General features: G+C 44.3%; 2 protein-coding genes across 2 annotated transcripts in view; one reads left to right on the forward strand and one right to left on the reverse strand.

The window, feature by feature from the left end:
• LOC306835646 (uncharacterized protein) overlaps positions 1 to 17,002 on the forward strand; it is a 380,835-nt gene that overhangs the window by 52,435 nt on the left and 311,398 nt on the right. The window lies entirely within an intron of this gene.
• On the reverse strand, positions 106 to 14,296 carry valopa (vertebrate ancient long opsin a). Its single transcript, XM_079363362.1, has 5 exons — positions 13,883 to 14,296; positions 9,750 to 9,960; positions 5,334 to 5,451; positions 4,553 to 4,786; positions 106 to 374 (listed from the first exon to the last, which is right to left on the reverse strand). The coding sequence occupies exons 1-5, from the start codon at positions 14,244 to 14,246 to the stop codon at positions 138 to 140; spliced, it is 1,164 nt and encodes a 387-aa protein (XP_079219488.1). The 5' UTR covers positions 14,247 to 14,296; the 3' UTR covers positions 106 to 137.

Genomic DNA, 17,002 nt, shown 5'->3' on the forward strand with positions numbered 1-17,002 from the left:
AACTCAGCTCCTCGTTCTGCTTCCTGCAGATCCACAAGAATAGTTTCAAATCTGTGTTTGGACAAAAGAGGGTTCTCATGGACCCTGGGATGGAGGGTAGGGGGGGGGGGGGTCTGAGGATGGGGCACAGTTTACTGTTACATGGGACACACTTTGTTCTCGGGGATGGGCAGCTGTGCGAATGAGCCGCAGTCGGTCGGAGAATCGTCAGACCTGGCCGATCCCGTGCCACTCACGGGGATTCGCGCTGCGATGGCGGACATTTCTCCCGTTTGACTCTCTGCCGTGATTCCAGGCCGCTCGGAGGTCTGGTTCAGGTGGCCGTCGTGGATGTTCCCCATGCCGGTGAAGAGCTGGATGAGGCACTTCCTGAACTGGACAGAATATGAGAATTAAAAGTGTGATGAGAAGCCTTGGTTGAATCCAGGCTTCAACACTGTGTGAATAAGTTCAGGCAGCACAGTACAGTTTGGTGTCTCACTAGACTCTCTCTTCAAGGTAGGTAATGGCATGACAGGGACAAATGACCTTATTTTTCTCACACATTAAAGAAGAACAAATAGCTTGTTCCACACTAGAATCAAAGGGACATGCAGGTCTGCACTGTCCTCTATGGAACATACAAACTCACAAATACTGAATCCATGTTCTTCGAAAAGCATCACCCCGACCACACAGAGTCCCCAATTACTCTAAATTTAAAACCCTGATTGACCTTATTCAGGTGTTTATGTTTCCACTTTGTGACGCCTCAGGGATCCCTGACCCTTAAAGACCTAAAGATCTAATTCAACACACAGACCTCCTAAAGGCTCCCCTTTAAACCACTCAAGATTTCTAAGAACTGCAATGACACCTCCGCTGCCCTCGAACGTCGTGAGACACAAACGGCTGTGACGTTGCAGCGGCTTTTCTTCACTCTGGGACTTTAAATATGCAGCTAAATCCTGTTCAACCACAGCTTGTATGAAATGTTCCTTTAGCTTTAACAATGCTGCACAGAGAATAAGGTCATAAAATGTCATCTAACAGTCTCAAAGGGAGGTTTAATTCAGAGACACATTAGAGATGAGATGTTAGCTGCAGCTTGTAAACACTCAAACTGTGCGTCTCCTCCTGGGCTCATCGCCACCAGAAGCACACGCTCGCTGCACGCCGTCCGTCTACGTTGACTGCTTGAATCTGTCCTGCGAGCTATCTGAGGATATCTTTGGTCTTTGGTTGAGTTAGCTGGTTCTGGTATAAAGTGTGAAGGAGGAAATCCCCTGTAGACCAGTCCGTCTCATGTCAGACTCGTCCTTAGTGGTCTACGCAGGCTACATAGGCGGTCTGGCTCTTTAAAGGGGGGTTCCCTGTATTGTGACACAGCTCACAATGCTTGCATTTAACATGTTTAATACACCTCAAACCACTTGGAAATCTTGCATCATAATCTTTTGATCTAAGATGATTAATTTTTGTCGCACTGGAAGAATCGTGCAGCTGAACTGAACTGGAGATATCACAGAGCTGCAGCAGAGGTCAGCTAACTTTACGAGTACTGTGTGTGTCTGAGATCACTCACATCCAGTCGATGTGTTTGTGCGGACTGTGTCTGACCTATTTAAACAGAAAGTGCAGCTCAGAATTAGGCCAATCAGAAGGACATGCAGACCTCATGCAGCTCCCTGGCACATGTAGAACTGGACTACTGTTCCCAGGTCTAAAAATACATCGCTTTCATTTCATCACAGGAGGCGCGTCTCCTGCTCGTCATGTAACCAGGCCTGACAGCTCCCGTGTTCACTGCAGGCCGGACTCAAGAGTCCTACTGCTTAGACAAAGGAAACCTGTCATGGGAATTAAAAACAGGCCACAGAGAGACGAGAGGAACATGCTCACATGAAAACCTTTAAGACCTTTTCTGTGAGATGTAACCGGAGCTTCTCAGGAAAACCATCCTCACCATCTCCACAGAGGTTTCACACCATTAAAACCCAGACTAACTCCCCCCCCCCCCCCCCCCCCCCCCCCACCTCACAAACTCACAGCTGCCAAGGAACATTTCTAAATAATGTAGACCTCTCGCTGCAGCACGGTCACTCTGTGCTGTAACGATTATTTATGTATCTTTTATATCGTGTACTCAATCTGCTGTCTCTCACATATTTTATAGGTTTTATTCTATCGATTGCTGCTCGGCTGATTGGCTCTACTGAAATGCTGGTGCATTGCACAGATTGACTATTTGAGTACAATAAAAATAGTGATCAATATATTTCTTGCAGCCTGTTTTTCGTTTGGCAGAGAGAATACTCGTTTGGTACTTAGAGACTATTTAAGAGAACATAATCAATGTTGTGTTCACTAAACATTGAAAATAGTGTCGGATGGAAGAAGAACATTTGTAAGTTGTCTTTGTGGAACTTTACTGTCTGGGGCCCAAAGCAGCGAGCGGCCCTGCATGTGGACAAGCAGGGGCCCAAAGCAGCGAGCGGCCCTGCATGTGGACAAGCAGGGGCCCAAAGCAGCGAGCGGCCCTGCATGTGGACAAGCAGGGGCCCAAAGCAGCGAGCGGCCCTGCATGAGGACAAGCAGGGGCCCAAAGCTGCGAGCGGCCCTGCATGTGGACAAGCAGGGGCCCAAAGCAGCGAGCGGCCCTGCATGTGGACAAGCAGGGGCCCAAAGCAGCGAGCGGCCCTGCATGTGGACAAGCAGGGGCCCAAAGCAGCGAGCGGCCCTGCATGAGGACAAGCAGGGGCCCAAAGCTGCGAGCGGCCCTGCATGTGGACAAGCAGGGGCCCAAAGCAGCGAGCGGCCCTGCATGTGGACAAGCAGCCTCTGATTCCTCATAACTGGCGTTCCAGTGTTTAAAGAAAACTGCAGGAAGTCCAAACAGTGACGATCAATCCAGTTTGGTTTCTGATCTGATGATCATTCAATTTGATCTGCACAGACTGATAAGTACAAAATGATACACTGAATAATCAACGTCATGACTTTGATTACTGAGTTAAAATGGCGCTCAGCGTTCGAGCAGGAAGACGGGTTGTATCCTCTCTTATCCAGTTGATCCCCTCCCTCTCTTCTTCTCCCTCCGTCTCCCTGCTCTGCTGATCAGCTGATTTGAGACGTTTATTCTTCGACTAATAATCCAACCCAACAACATCTCTCGACCAATCATCACGCTGCGCTCACATTTAAAACCTGTTCTCTCTCTTCCTGGAGGCCATACATGAAGACTTTGCACATTTATTTCCTCTATTGTTAAATACATAATAGTTCATTATGAGTCAATTCTTTCCTGATTGAAGTAGAAATGTCCTGGTGTGGAAACACAGCTCCGGCTTACAGTCAGTAATAACATCTCGTGTTCCTGTTAATTAAATAAAGCAATTACACGTCCTGTTTGACTCTCACATTCTCCAATTAACAGTGCCTTAAATCCTGTTATGTAGATCTTATGTGGAACACATCAAGTCTGAAAATGTCAGTGTGCAATTCAAAAAATGCAAGCTGTTACTTTAAAGTCAGTCTGTCACAGTGAAATGAAGGGAATCCTGGTATAAGCCTGAATCACATATCTAAAGATGTTTTTATTTTACAGATAAAATCTCCATCATTTCAGAAGCACTGCTCCGGATATTCTCCTGACCTGCTCGTTCACATCTGCTCCTCACAGCAGGAGACTATCCCTGTCAGACGGGAGGGGGCGGCTATCCTGAGGTTAGACGTGAGGCAACAAAACAACAAAACAAACGAGCGGAGAACAACATGGTGGCAAACAATTATTTAATTTTGTTTAATCTGACCTCAGCTCTTTGCTGCATGTCACCACCGCCCAACATTTCCTGTCTCTCTACAGCTGTCCTCGCTAACAAAGGCAAAAATGGCAGAAAAAACAAAAACAATAACTTTTACTGCGTGTCATTTGATCCTTCTGTTTTCCAGCTTCAGAGCGAGCGAAGCCGAACCCTTTTGTTCCATTTAGACTGAGGAATTTGAGAATTGGGCTCAGGCTAAAACCCGCCATAAATCCCTGTTAAATCTGGGTATTTGGGTCTTTTGGGTCAGACGTCAAATACTGAACTCGTCAGCACGGGAGGTAAATGTCAGAGTGCAACCAAAAATAGACTTCGTAGCTCAAACTATTGAATCTCTTGTGTTAAAGAACGACACATAATCACTCTTTAGTAACAGCTGCAGCTGTCAAATCGTCAATAGACATCATATAGTCAGTGAGAGTGTGTCTCACTTACACTGACAAATGGTTGGACAGCACAATGTAAAATTGAACGGGTAAATGGCATGAAATGTCAGCACTTCAAATTCATACAAAAGATGGCTGATGTATTTTTTAACAGATCCACGCACAGACAATTGTGCTCTCTGGATTACACCTTTCTTTTATTCATATAGCATGCATTATTGAGTGTCAGGCTAACACCCGACAACAACAGAAAACATATCTCTGCAGTCATCTGCTGCATGCAGCGATGACTCTCAGCTTCCTTTCCCCCCCACACAGCTGCAGAGTCTTCCTCGCTGTGGTAAAATGGAATCAGACAGCTACCTGCTTGTTCATGAAGACGTAGATGATAGGGTTGTACACAGCGGCTGTTTTGGAGAAGAAGGCGGGGATGGAGGCCAGCCGAGGGTCCAGTTCGATGGTTGGATGAGCTGTGACCAGTATGGAGAAGGCTGCGTACGGCGTCCAACCCACCATGAACGCCACGATCATCACCACCACCATGCGGGTCACTTGGCGCTCCGGCTTCCTGGCTGTGGCCAGACGACCGTGAGACACCTTGAAGAGACGGAGGCCCAAATGAAAAGTCAGTTAACACACACACACACATGTCTACATCTATCGCCTTGAATCACTTCTTTAAAATTCATCTCTGTTAACATGACGTGAATATTTGCACCTTTAGATACTTTGTTAAACAGCAGGTGCTCATAACACCAGCTGCAGTTTAGTCTAAATAACAAATATATCTATTATATTTTCTCTTCCTTGCCGCCATGTCCACCTCTGTCAAATTAGCCAGTCTGAATGGCATCCAATCAGTGCATTGTATCCGCTCCTAAACTCACCTGCTGCGCTGTCATTGGCTGGGGGAAATCCACCAGCTCCGAGTGAACCAGAACAAACCAGAACAGTAAAATCCCATCAGAGGACAGAGTCTCTGCAGACGCAGTCACACATGTACGGAGGCCCAGAAGTTTGGATTGAGTGCCATTACTGTTCTATCAGTCCATTTGTTGTTGTTGTTGTTGTTTTTTTTCAGGAGAAAACTGATGACTCAGCTTTTGAAGATTTTCATGTGTGATGTTCAAGAACTCGCACTGACCTTCCTGAGCTTCCGTAGGAGTTTTCCATAGCAGAAGAATATCAACCCGAGAGGAAGAATGAAACAGGTGGTGAAGAAGGTGAGGATGTAGCTGTGATCCTTCAAGTTGGTCGAATACCTGTGCAGAGGTGGACAACAAACGTGCACATTTATAAGCTTTTCACTATCAAAAAAGAATTCAAAACAGCATTTTTGACTATTTAAAGTGATAATTTATCAACAACACTTCCACCTTTTATAACAGGCAGGTTCATAATCCCATAATTTCCCAGCTCGGAGCTGTCATGAAATGTCATTTTGACATTCAGAGGTTTTTATCTCGCTGGAGAAAAGACTGAAAGTGTTGCTCATCATTTGAGTTTCAGTTAAAAAGAACATTTCACAGAGAGGACAAATATCTGAGACACAATCAGCGGCTTGAAGGCCTCCGACAAGAGCCCGAAATGTAACGACGACCCGAAATGTTACAATGACCCGAAATGTAACAACGACCCGAAATGTAACGACGACCCGAAATGTTACAACGACCCGAAATGTAACAACGACCCGAAATGTAACGACGACCCGAAATGTAACGACGACCCGAAATGTAACGACGACCTGAAATGTAACGACGACCCGAAATGTAACAACAACCCAAAATGTAACAACGACCTGAAATGTAACGACGACGCGAAATGTAACGACGACCCGAAATGTAACAACGACCCGAAATGTAACGACGACCCGAAATGTAACAACGACCCGAAATGTAGCGACGACCCGAAATGTAACGACGACCCGAAATGTAACGATGACCCGAAATGTAACGACGACCCGAAATGTTACAATGACCCGAAATGTAACGACGACCCGAAATGTAGCGACGACGCGAAATGTAACGACGACCCGAAATGTAACAACGACCCGAAATGTAACGACGACCCGAAATGTAACGATGACCCGAAATGTAACAATGACCCGAAATGTAACGACGACCCGAAATGTAACGACGACCCGAAATGTAACGACGACCCGAAATGTAACGACGACCCAAAATGTAACAATAACCCGAAATGTTACGACGACCCGAAATGTAACAACAACCCGAAATGTAACAACGACCCGAAATGTAACGACGACCCGAAATGTAACAACGACCCGAAATGTAACAATGACCTGAAAATGTAACGACGACCCGAAATTTAACAATGACCCAACAATAACTGGTCGATGATGTAACAAAATGCTGAAAAATGATACAACGTTTTGTTCTGAGCATTTTGTTACATTAGCGACCAGTTATTACATTTTGGACTGTAGCAAGGCTCGTTTTGGTCATTGTGATGATAACACCTTCCACAGTCAGGTAAAACAAGCTTGTGATGAATAAGATGGGAGGCAGCTGACAAACATGTTTGTGTATTCATGAACCTTCCACGTGTTGTTTTCATCAGCAAAGACTGGCTGAGAACACAGGTCAGCTCTCACCTTATTCCTCATGAATTTACTGACATGTGACACGCATTTAAAATGGAAAATTCATAATGCATACAGATTTGCCCGTTTTGCCCTTACAGACATCTGTTCAGCTTGTGTACCGGACTTATCTGCACGAAACAACTCTGAAATTCTGTTATTATCTCAAAACCCTCAAATGTTATATGCACATAATTTATTTAAAGCCCCAGTGGGCAGAAAACTTCACATGGGTCACATATTTTACAAATTACACTTCACCATGTTCCTCTAACATGTGTCTCTATCTGTCTCCAAACCCTCCAATAGTGAGAAAAGTCCATCCTCTCCGTCTTCTGCCTGCTCCACTTTGCAGAAAATGTGTGCTCAAACAGGCCGTTGCAGATGTTCCCTTCATGACATCACAAAGGGCAGTAGCCCCTCCCCCTGGTGGGTGACACTCCCATAGCTAGGTGTTTGTTCTGCCCTCTGAGTTCTCACCGTAAACAATAGGACATGGAGCCAGAAAGCAGCGAGTACACCCGAGCCCTTCCAGAGAGGGGGCGTGGTCAGACACAGCTCATTTACATATTTAAAGCTACAGACACAGAAACAGCCTGTTGTGAGCAGGGCTGAAATAGAGGGGTTTATAGACATGATCAAATACAGGATCAGAGTGGATTTACAACAACACACTTCACACACATGATGAAGAGGAGCGAGGACACTTCAACTCAACTTGATTCATTTTGTATCTGTCATACAAACATGCAAGCAGCATAAACTTAAGACTAGCTAAATGACATGACACCTGATGCAACCATACACAAAAAACTGTCCCTTTAACCGCTGAAGTACCTGAACGAAGAGGCATTCATTCTCTATTAACAGTAATATCTGGTCAGCTGGGTCACCTCTCTCCTTACTGAGCTCGTCTCTATGTCAGTCCGAGAGAGCTGTCGCAACAATCCTACAAAAATCAAATTAGTGAAAAGAATGAGTCGTCCCACCGCTGTCCTCCCGTCTGTGTCAGTCTCCTCATTTCCACTGACGACTCAGTCTGACTTCACATTTGACAGCAGAGTGTTTGTGCAGGTGATTTTTATACGACAGGACGACAGCTAGATAATAAAATGCTACACACAAATATGACAGGTTTACATTTTATTGTTTTTTATTCAGGTGAAGTTTCTTGTCTTTAATTTTATTCGTTTTTCAAAGTGCTGCTGAACATCTCAAACCTGTCAGCAACTTATGAAAAGCAAATGTTTAATGTACTGCCGACACAGACGTGTTGGTTATTTTCAATAGAAATCATGAGAAACAGAATATATGCACGTGACGATGTTCAAGACGATACAAATATCGATACTGTGGAGAGAAACCAATCTGATGCAGATTGATCGACCAATATCTGTCTTAGATCTTAAGGCTTCTTTCTTAGTGTCCTCTTGAGGCTGGCTGCAAAAGCCAAGATATTCCTATTAACAGTCACGTTTAAATGACCTTTTTTCAGCAAAAATAAAAACGTTTACATGGTTAAAAAACGGATTGGTCTCAATAGCTTATGTCTTATTGAAATGTTTTATTGTTTTTAATTTTTTTATAAATATTAAGCCATAATTTGGGCATGGTTGGTTGTAGCTGTTTGCCTGTTTGCTTGTTTCTCTGTTTACAGAAAGTGAGGTGAAGAAAACGTTTCCAATCATGTGACTGTGATCGTTGGGCTTTAAAAGTCTGCTTCAGAAACTAAGAGGTGACGTCATTCAGTCTGTGTTTTGTACAGTCCAGGAGTAAAACAGTCTGATTATGACGCTGAGGGTTCGAGGTCAAAGTTAAGAGTGTTGAGAGAGGCCAGTTTGACAATAGTGATGAACTGGAGGGATTTGCTGCTGATCTCCAGCGACAAACCAGACAGCGAGTCTCCCACTCTGGATTATAAAAATCTTCAGCTTCTATTTATTTTAAGGTGACTTTATGCTTTAACGCCGATCTTCTTGCATTGATAATCGATAAAGTCAGACTTCAAACACACCCACAATAAAATAAAATAAAAAAACGTGACTGGCCGTTGCAAAGTCAAGTCCCGCTCCAACACTGGTAATGAATGCATGATAGCAGGTAATCTATCTGCTGTATGTGTACGCACTGAGGACTGAAAGGGATTTTAAAAACAAGATGTTGTCAGTAGGTGCAGATCACACAGACCTCTCCTGCATGTGTGCTACTTTACATTCAGAGGGAGTCCTGTGTTAAATATCTGCATGCATCCAAAGGTAAAAAAGAGGGAAATGAGGTTTGTACATGTGGCAGCTTTCTGCACCTGTACGAGCTGTGCTGCTTCACTTCCTACTGTTCACCAGATGCTTCCTGACAGATCTCACGCTGCGTGCAGTTAGAGGAGGATCGGGTCATCTTTGCGCCAGCTTTTCCCAGAAGGTGATGTCTTAATTGTATTGTCTGAATCATTCATTCCCCCCGTGCTTCATCTGAGGATCAGCGGTTCCCACACACGGCTCCAGGCCAACACTCCCCACCGATCTGCACGCCTTTGATCAAAGCAGCTAAATAGCATTACCCAGATGGCACCCTGAGGCCCAAGGTCAAAGCCGCCATGCTTTCTTTTCTCTTTGAGACGACTTCACACAGTGTGAGTCTTTAGCTGAAGCTGCGATGTATATCTGAGCCGCAGGGCTGAGTGTAGACTCTAACATTTATCTGTTTGTGTGGTCAGAAAAGTATTGTTGTTAATTATTCAAATGTTATTTTTGGGTTAAAACAGCTTGAGTTAAATCACTTCATTTTGCCGATGGCTGAAGGCTGGTCTCAGAGGTCAGCTGGGGGTCACTTTAAAGCTGCTACAGATCAGATTTAGGTGAAAGCACGGAGTGTGTTGACCCTCACGGATGAATGTGTCTCTGCTGTCTCACATAAACAATCAAAGTTCATTATTGAGATCATGAAACGCTCGTCTCTCACCAGTCAGGCTCGCAGGTAGTCCCGATCTTGCTCACAGTGTATCTGTTCCAGCCCAGCACCGGAGGGAAAGTCCAGATGAAGGAGAAGGTCCAGACGAACAGCAGGCCCAGGATGGCGTGCTTGGCCTGCAGGCGGATGTTCCCCAGAGGTCGGCAGATCACGAAGAATCGTTCAAAGGAGAGGACGGCCAGTGACCACAGAGCCACGATCCCTGAAGCAACCAGCAGAAGGTGAGACAACACAAGACACCTAAACTTTGTTTGAATATCTATGAAGAGCTCCACGCCGTTGTTATGAGCGCGGTGACGACAATACTCTTTTTAAACGCTGAGTATGTAAACTCCACCAACAGGGGGCTCTGAATCCAAACAAAAACTAAAGACGACGTCGAGGTTGGCGGCGGAGGAGTGATTGTCTCAAACTCCGAGTTGAGACAGACGAGCGTGACGTTTTTATCACAGCAGCTTCCGGGAGCAGCTCACGCTTCCTTATTTACCGTAACACATGACGCAAATGGTGTCAAAAATTGCAGTGATTTGTAACTTTTCTGTGTATGTATCTTTTCTTTCCTCTGTCATGGTGCTTCTGATGTCTTGCACTTTGAATTGCCTCGTTGTTGAAATGTGCTGTACAAATAAACTTGCCTTGTCGGCTGCCACGACAACACGTCCTGTTACAACTCTGCGTTTGAGGATTTCTCTGGATTGCTCCTTTGGTTTTTGTTTCTTTCTACTAAAACCAACCAAAAAGGTTCAGAGCTTTTTATTTTAAGAACTGTGTGTATGTGATAGTTTTAAATGCAATGCTTTGGAGTGAACATACTTTGCATGTTGACAACAGCCTGCCCAGGGACGGCAGGTGGAAATTAGCACAAGTGCTACAACCTGGTACAATGCATCTCTCCTTTTTCAGGTTAATGTATATTGTACACTGCCCCTGTTCAAATAAATAAATAAATGAAATGAAAAATAAATGAACTATTTGAACTTCTGATGAGCTCCAATCTTTCCTGTATTTAAAACAAAAGAAGAAGCTTGGAGCAGAATCCCTGCCAGGATTCTTTTCTTCATTTCAGTTTGCAGTAATTATGTTTGAATGAATCACTGCGGCTCTTGTTATTGTTCTCGAGTCCTGTTGTTGTTTTCTCTCCGTGCTGTTTTAATTGTTGCTCTGGATCTATTTTTGAGTTTATCTGAAAAGTGCTGAAAAAATAAACTCAAGGTGTGTTTTGTCGTTATGTAACATATGACAGGGAGGATCGTCTGTTGACTACAACTCCCTCTAGTGTGATGGTGTCTTCTCCCAGCTCTGCAGAGTCTGCACAGGTACAAGTGTTCCTCAGAATAGTTTAATGGTCGGAGTGGGGTGTAGCTGCATTAGGCTGCCTCCTAATAGGCTAAAAAAAGCCAACTTTAATTACAGTAATAAGTCACTCTCTCGGAGCGGTTAATTACCTATCTCTCTCCCGAGCCTGCGCTCCAGCCGGCTCACAGGAGAGGACAAAAGAGAGCGAGAGGAGGAAACCAGGCTGTTCACTTATGTCACACTCGTTTACGACAGGAGTCTCTGAAGAGGTTCAATGAAACAATTAACACCCAAACTTCATCGCTGGTTTCGTTTCTAAGAGTGCGTTCTGAATAGAAAAGCATCCGTGCTGTTCCACATGTTTTTAAGAATGTATCCGTGCAGCCCAGGTGGGACTAAAAATAGACACAGCAAATATTCTCCCCCTGAGCAGCATATTAAGTGGAGCATCCATCCTGCTCAGTGAGAGGACCAGCTCAGCTAAACCAGCCACACACACACACACACACACACACACAGGTGACACACCTGTCAATCACAGAAACTGCTGTCAAGTCTAGAAGCAGAGTGGCCTCCTGAAGATGGACGCCACACTTCGGTGTGTTATTGATTAAACATCAGCGCCGCTTCAACAGGACGATTTATTTGTCAAACTCTTTTTACGTCATAGCTCCGCCCTTTCATCCAGCCGTGGCGCCGCTCTATTGCTTCTCATCCATGAGTGATCATTTAATACATTACCAAAAAACTAGGTGCTTAAAAAACACTACAATATTTACACATCTACATTATTTATATTATGGATTGTATCAAATAGCAGTGAATCTGTAAAAAGCTGCAGATCTCCTGTCGTAACTTTCACCATGAGCTGCCACTAATGGAAGAGTTAAACTAACATTTAAACATCATTGAATAATTAAGACATTGCACAAAAGTTTATCTGCAATCTTTGGGAATTAAATTCAATAAATGACCCATCACTGGGAGTGCAGCTGATTTAATCAATAAATATTATAGTTACAGCCTTAACGTACGGCTCAGGCACGTAGCAGCCATGTTGGATTCTAACTCGGGCAACAATAAAGTATCTATCTATCTATCTATCTATCTATCTATTTTCTCAGACTTTCCGACTGGTAAATACAACTTTAGGGGGCGTTCCTACTGGGAATTTCCGACTTCCCAATTCAACTGGAACACATTTATAATCCTTGCATTGTGATAAGTGTCAGTATTAGTGCGTGAAGCTGTTTCTTATTACCGGCTTTAAGCTGTAAAAAAGCTGAACGTATGGCCTCTATGTTTTAAAGTGAAGCTAATGAAGAGCCGTCTTAAATCTGTATTCTTTCTCATGACCAGCAGGGGGCGACTCAACTGGGCGCAAAAAAATACGTCTATAGAAGTAAATGATCTGTTCCTCAGTAAACTTCCCTAATGAGTTGACTCAAGTCTTCAGCATGATGTTGATTTCATAACTGATGGTCCCATTTAGAGTCACAGAGACCAGAAAGCAGCGGGGGATTAAGGGCGGGGCTTCCTCTGATTGACAGGCTGATACAAAAACAGAATATTTTCAAATCGAGGCACGAGAACCTGGAGGAGTAGTTGAGGTTTTTTTAATTGTGTTAGCCTGCAAAGTTCATTCATGAGTTATTACATGAAGAATTCTGTTGTCCCAAATGTATATTATAAGTTTGACAAAGAGTGTTTCCTGAAACAGCAACACAGCTGAAGTCAAATTGAGCTAAACATAAAAAAAGAAATAAAAAACAAAGATCTAGTGCCCACAAAGTAGCTGCAAGAAAACACTTTATGTTTTTGTTTTTTTAAACTGCCATCGTGTTTGTTGAGTGGGGAAATAACTAACATGTTTAGTATCTAACAAGGGGCAGCGTCCTTTCTACACTTTCTTACAGTATGATTTCTGGTTCTGCAGGCTCCGTAGCAGACAGCTTGAGTCCCACACAGAACCACCCAGTGACTTAGGTAAATGTTATTGGTGGTCACGGTATACTGTGAACCTACTTATGACCAGTCATGCACCGCACCGTGTGAAGCAGCTGCTGAGCGTGGCTTTGAATTCTGCCCTAAACACTCACAACATCAGCTTACTGTTCTTACAGTGTGTTCATGTTCACAGCTCACTGCAGGCCGGTGGAGTTCATGGACAAAAAGCAGAATGTGACCACTCTTAACTTTTGTTTTTGTCAACCCAATAAGATCAGTGAGAAACGTACATTTGCGTTCTTGAGCATATTTACATCTTGTTTTGTCTTTTAATCCTGTTGTTTATAAACATGCTTCCACCCTTTCACCCAATCACATGTCTGCTCCTTGTCCCAGTCCTCCTGCTCTTTTATGTGGAACATTTTTACTTCAATTAATTCTGGAAGAACTTTGCCATGTTAAAGCATATATCAGCATTAAGAAACCCTGAACTGTACAGTTTAATGATGTCTTTGCTCTTTAAGTCGAACTTTCCTCACAGCAGCTTCTTTCTCACAAAATCTTTGGAGACGCAGGGGAATAAAACAGGTGCCTACACTGTGATCATCACTTTTATTTTGACAGTTGCTTTAATGGAACAGATGTGTCTTCTTTATTTCACCTTCTGCCCAGATGCTCAAACTTCTGGACAGATGTTGAAATGAGAGCGCGTGAGAGCGCGTGAGAGCTGAGGCTGCGCCATATGGACACACGTCTCTGCAACATGTGCGTTAAAAGCTCCAACACTGACACCTACAGTTATCCTGGAAGTTTCTTCTTTTTTTTGTTTAAACACCTCTGAATGTATAACATGCAAACAGAGAGACGAGAGGTCTACCTACCGAAAAAAGTAACAGCAAACCCCTCCAGGACGCACGCCCACCTCCCCAGGAAGAAGTACCCTCTGGCGTTCGTCAGGAAACTTATTAGTCCGCCGGTGAGCGAGACCAGAAAGTCCGCGATGGCCAGGTTCACTATGATGTAGTTCAGCGGCTGCCGGAGCTGCTTGAACTTGAAAGTGACGAACATGACGAGCAAGTTTTCGCTCAGAGACAACGAGGTGACGACGAACATGAGCACGGCCAGGACCGTGAAGTTCCACGGAGCGATGTTCCTGACGGGTCCGCTGAACGGATCATCGGTGGGAGCGACATCAGCCGCCACAGTGTAAGACACCGCGTTCACTGAGAGGCTTAAAGTATCCATTGTCCATGCCCACAGAGTGCACACACAAGAGAAATCCGGCTTTTTATTTTCAAAACTTCACGTGGAGTGTCGCGTGGAAAGTCGCGCTCACTTCTCTGTGAGCATCCTGCGCGCGCCGCGACTCTTCTTCGACAAACTTTATGGGTTTGAACCCTCGTTTGCACGCGCGCATGGTTCGAGCCCGCTGGACAAAGATCATCCGACAGATCTGTAGTGTGAAGCCTTTGGACAGCGTGGCTCTAAAAGTGTGAGCACGCGCGGCAAGGTGCACGCGGAGGCAGTGTCCCGGAGAGCTCTGGCAGCAGGAGCGTGAATGACCGATCAGTGACATCTTGAGGGCTCTTATATAGGCGCTCCGACATCACTGCTGGCCTGCAGAAGATGCGAGAGGAGCCACATGCGCGCTCCTTTTGCGCGCCGCGGACACTCTGCTGCATCGCCTCCACTCTGCCCTCTCCACAGACCCGCACTCACACCCAGGATTAATGAAACAAGCGACTCTTTGTTCTGGTCCTGGAATTACGCGCCAGGCTCAGCGGCGTTCCACTGCCTAATTCATTAATCATGCGTAATTAGGCACCCACCAGGCTGATTGTGGACTTTGCTTCATTCATAATTTCACGTGACCCTGTTTTACACATTATGTGTCACAGGAAAATGTTCAGCTTTCGGGCCGCTTGATTGATATGTTTCAAGCATGTGCTTGCTCGGTCCTGACGGATCGATTCCATCAGTGTTCCTAATCAACTTGTCTGCCCTTCCTTTAGTTATGACATAGTAGGAGTCTAACATGTCCCCTGTTCCTTCAGCATCATAATTACAATCAATGGCTCTCTGCTGCAGCTAACTGTGGCATCAAGAGGTCAACTTATACAACAGGCTGGGCTTTGATTAGGCCAACCCCCCCCCCACACACACACACACACACACACACACACACACACACTCACACACTCACACACTTCCACCAGAACCACCTGCTCACTAATCATGTCATGAGATTTAAGAAACACAGATAGATAGATAGATAGATAGATAGATAGATAGATAGATAGATAGATAGATAGATAGATAGATAGATAGATAGATAGATAGATAGATACTTAATTGATTCCGAGGGAAATTCAAGCTGTGAGCCAGAACTTCAAGCCATTAAACTGTGAAAAACAACACGCATGACCGTATGACAGAGGAAGCACTGAAACATGCAACGTTCAAACGTGACTCTCAGCTGTGGGAATAATTCATTCAGAGTTCATTGGGCCTCTCTCGCAGCAACATGAGCGGCCCAGATACTCAGAGCCTCTCGGACTTCTTATAGAAGACGGGGCTTCTCTAAACTTTCTGGACTTCATGCTGTCAGGAGCTGAAACTTTCAGGCACAGCACACACTGGTGTCTCTCACCTGTAACCACCTGTGCACACGGGAAGAAAGTGTGATACGACCCTTCATGTTTTTGCAAACAGTAGTTTCACAAAGTTGGAGCTCATAGAAGCATGTTTTGTTTTCAGAAACCACCTGATGCCACGCCCCACCTGTTATAACTCCTTAAACTAATGTAGTTTTTAAAACCTTAGTTCAAGATAAACATAAAATAACATTTCTGTTTGTTATGTATTTAAGCACACCTTACAGCATCCCCGCCTCCCAAGCTGATAAAGGAACAACTGTCTCATTGTAAAATTATATATTAGCGTTAAAGGAGGCATGTTTGACTTTTTCATCCAGTAGGTGTCGCCCTTGAGCACTAGCAGATAGATAGATAGATAGATAGATAGATAGATAGATAGATAGATAGATAGATAGATAGATAGATAGATAGATAGATAGATAGATAGATAGATAGATAGATACTTTATTGATCCCGAGGGAAATTCAGCATGTAACTAAAACAAACTTAATTAAACACCATTAAGAGTAAAAAATTGTTCCTGGCTTGAGCTGTAATATGCCTGTGTCCTGCATTGTTTTGTTAGCGGGCTAATGTTAGCACGCTAACTCATAGCTTCATAGTGCACGTTAATGAATCTGAAGTGCAGGTTATACAGCGTCCACAGTCGGACACCTGTGCACGTTACATCAGCTTATGGTCACTTGTAAAGTAGCGTGCATTGTCAGCCTTTAGAGGATGAAAGAAAAGGAGGCTGGGCTCCATCAGAACATGATTGGCTGTGGACAACATGTGTCTTAGTTATTAGTTATTATAAGAGAATCGAGGGAAGACGGAGAGAACCTGAGAGCATGTCTTTGTGTTTGTGCGGACCGTGAGATGGTCAGCAGACCTTTAACAAACAAAGATTGCAAAGCTCTCTTGGACAGTAAGGATAATAAAAAATGAACCAGCTGATATCTCCTTCCCCTCAGAACAGCGTGGGAACAATGGTAACAAACGCCTTTTCTAGGTCACTATGAAGCCTGTTGTTCTTCAACTATTTGGTGTGAAAGATCCTCACCTCAGCTTTTTTTGTTCACGTTTGTGTAGCTGTGAATTCATGTTGGAGGAGAGTACAGACAACATCCTGTACGGTCAAAGTGCAGGATGGACCAGACTGGAGGATTAAGAACATTATTTTACCTTTATGTTTTTTTTGTTTCTGGGTAACAAGAAATAAATGGTTTAAATGAAAGTGACGGTGGCGTGCAGCAAACTGTCATTATTCGATCTTTTTTTCGGTTCCACTTTCATGCTGACTTTGAGAGACCTTGAAGGTCACGTCCTCGTGTACACAGATCTGCTCGTCAGAGGTGATTCACC

The sequence above is a fragment of the Symphodus melops genome, assembly GCF_947650265.1.
Source record: "Symphodus melops genome assembly, chromosome: 15".
NCBI classification, from domain to species: domain Eukaryota; kingdom Metazoa; phylum Chordata; class Actinopteri; order Labriformes; family Labridae; genus Symphodus; species Symphodus melops.

Bases quoted from the DNA above. Each gene is read 5' to 3' on its own strand.
- valopa (XM_079363362.1), bottom strand. From the start codon at position 14,246: ATGGATACTTTAAGCCTCTCAGTGAACGCGGTGTCTTACACTGTGGCG. The intron at 9,961-13,882 runs GTAGGTAGACCT...TGGTTGCTTCAG, and splicing joins GTTTGCTGTTACTTTTTTCG to GGATCGTGGCTCTGTGGTCA. The intron at 5,452-9,749 runs GTGAGAGACGAG...ACCTCTGCACAG, and splicing joins ACTACCTGCGAGCCTGACTG to GTATTCGACCAACTTGAAGG.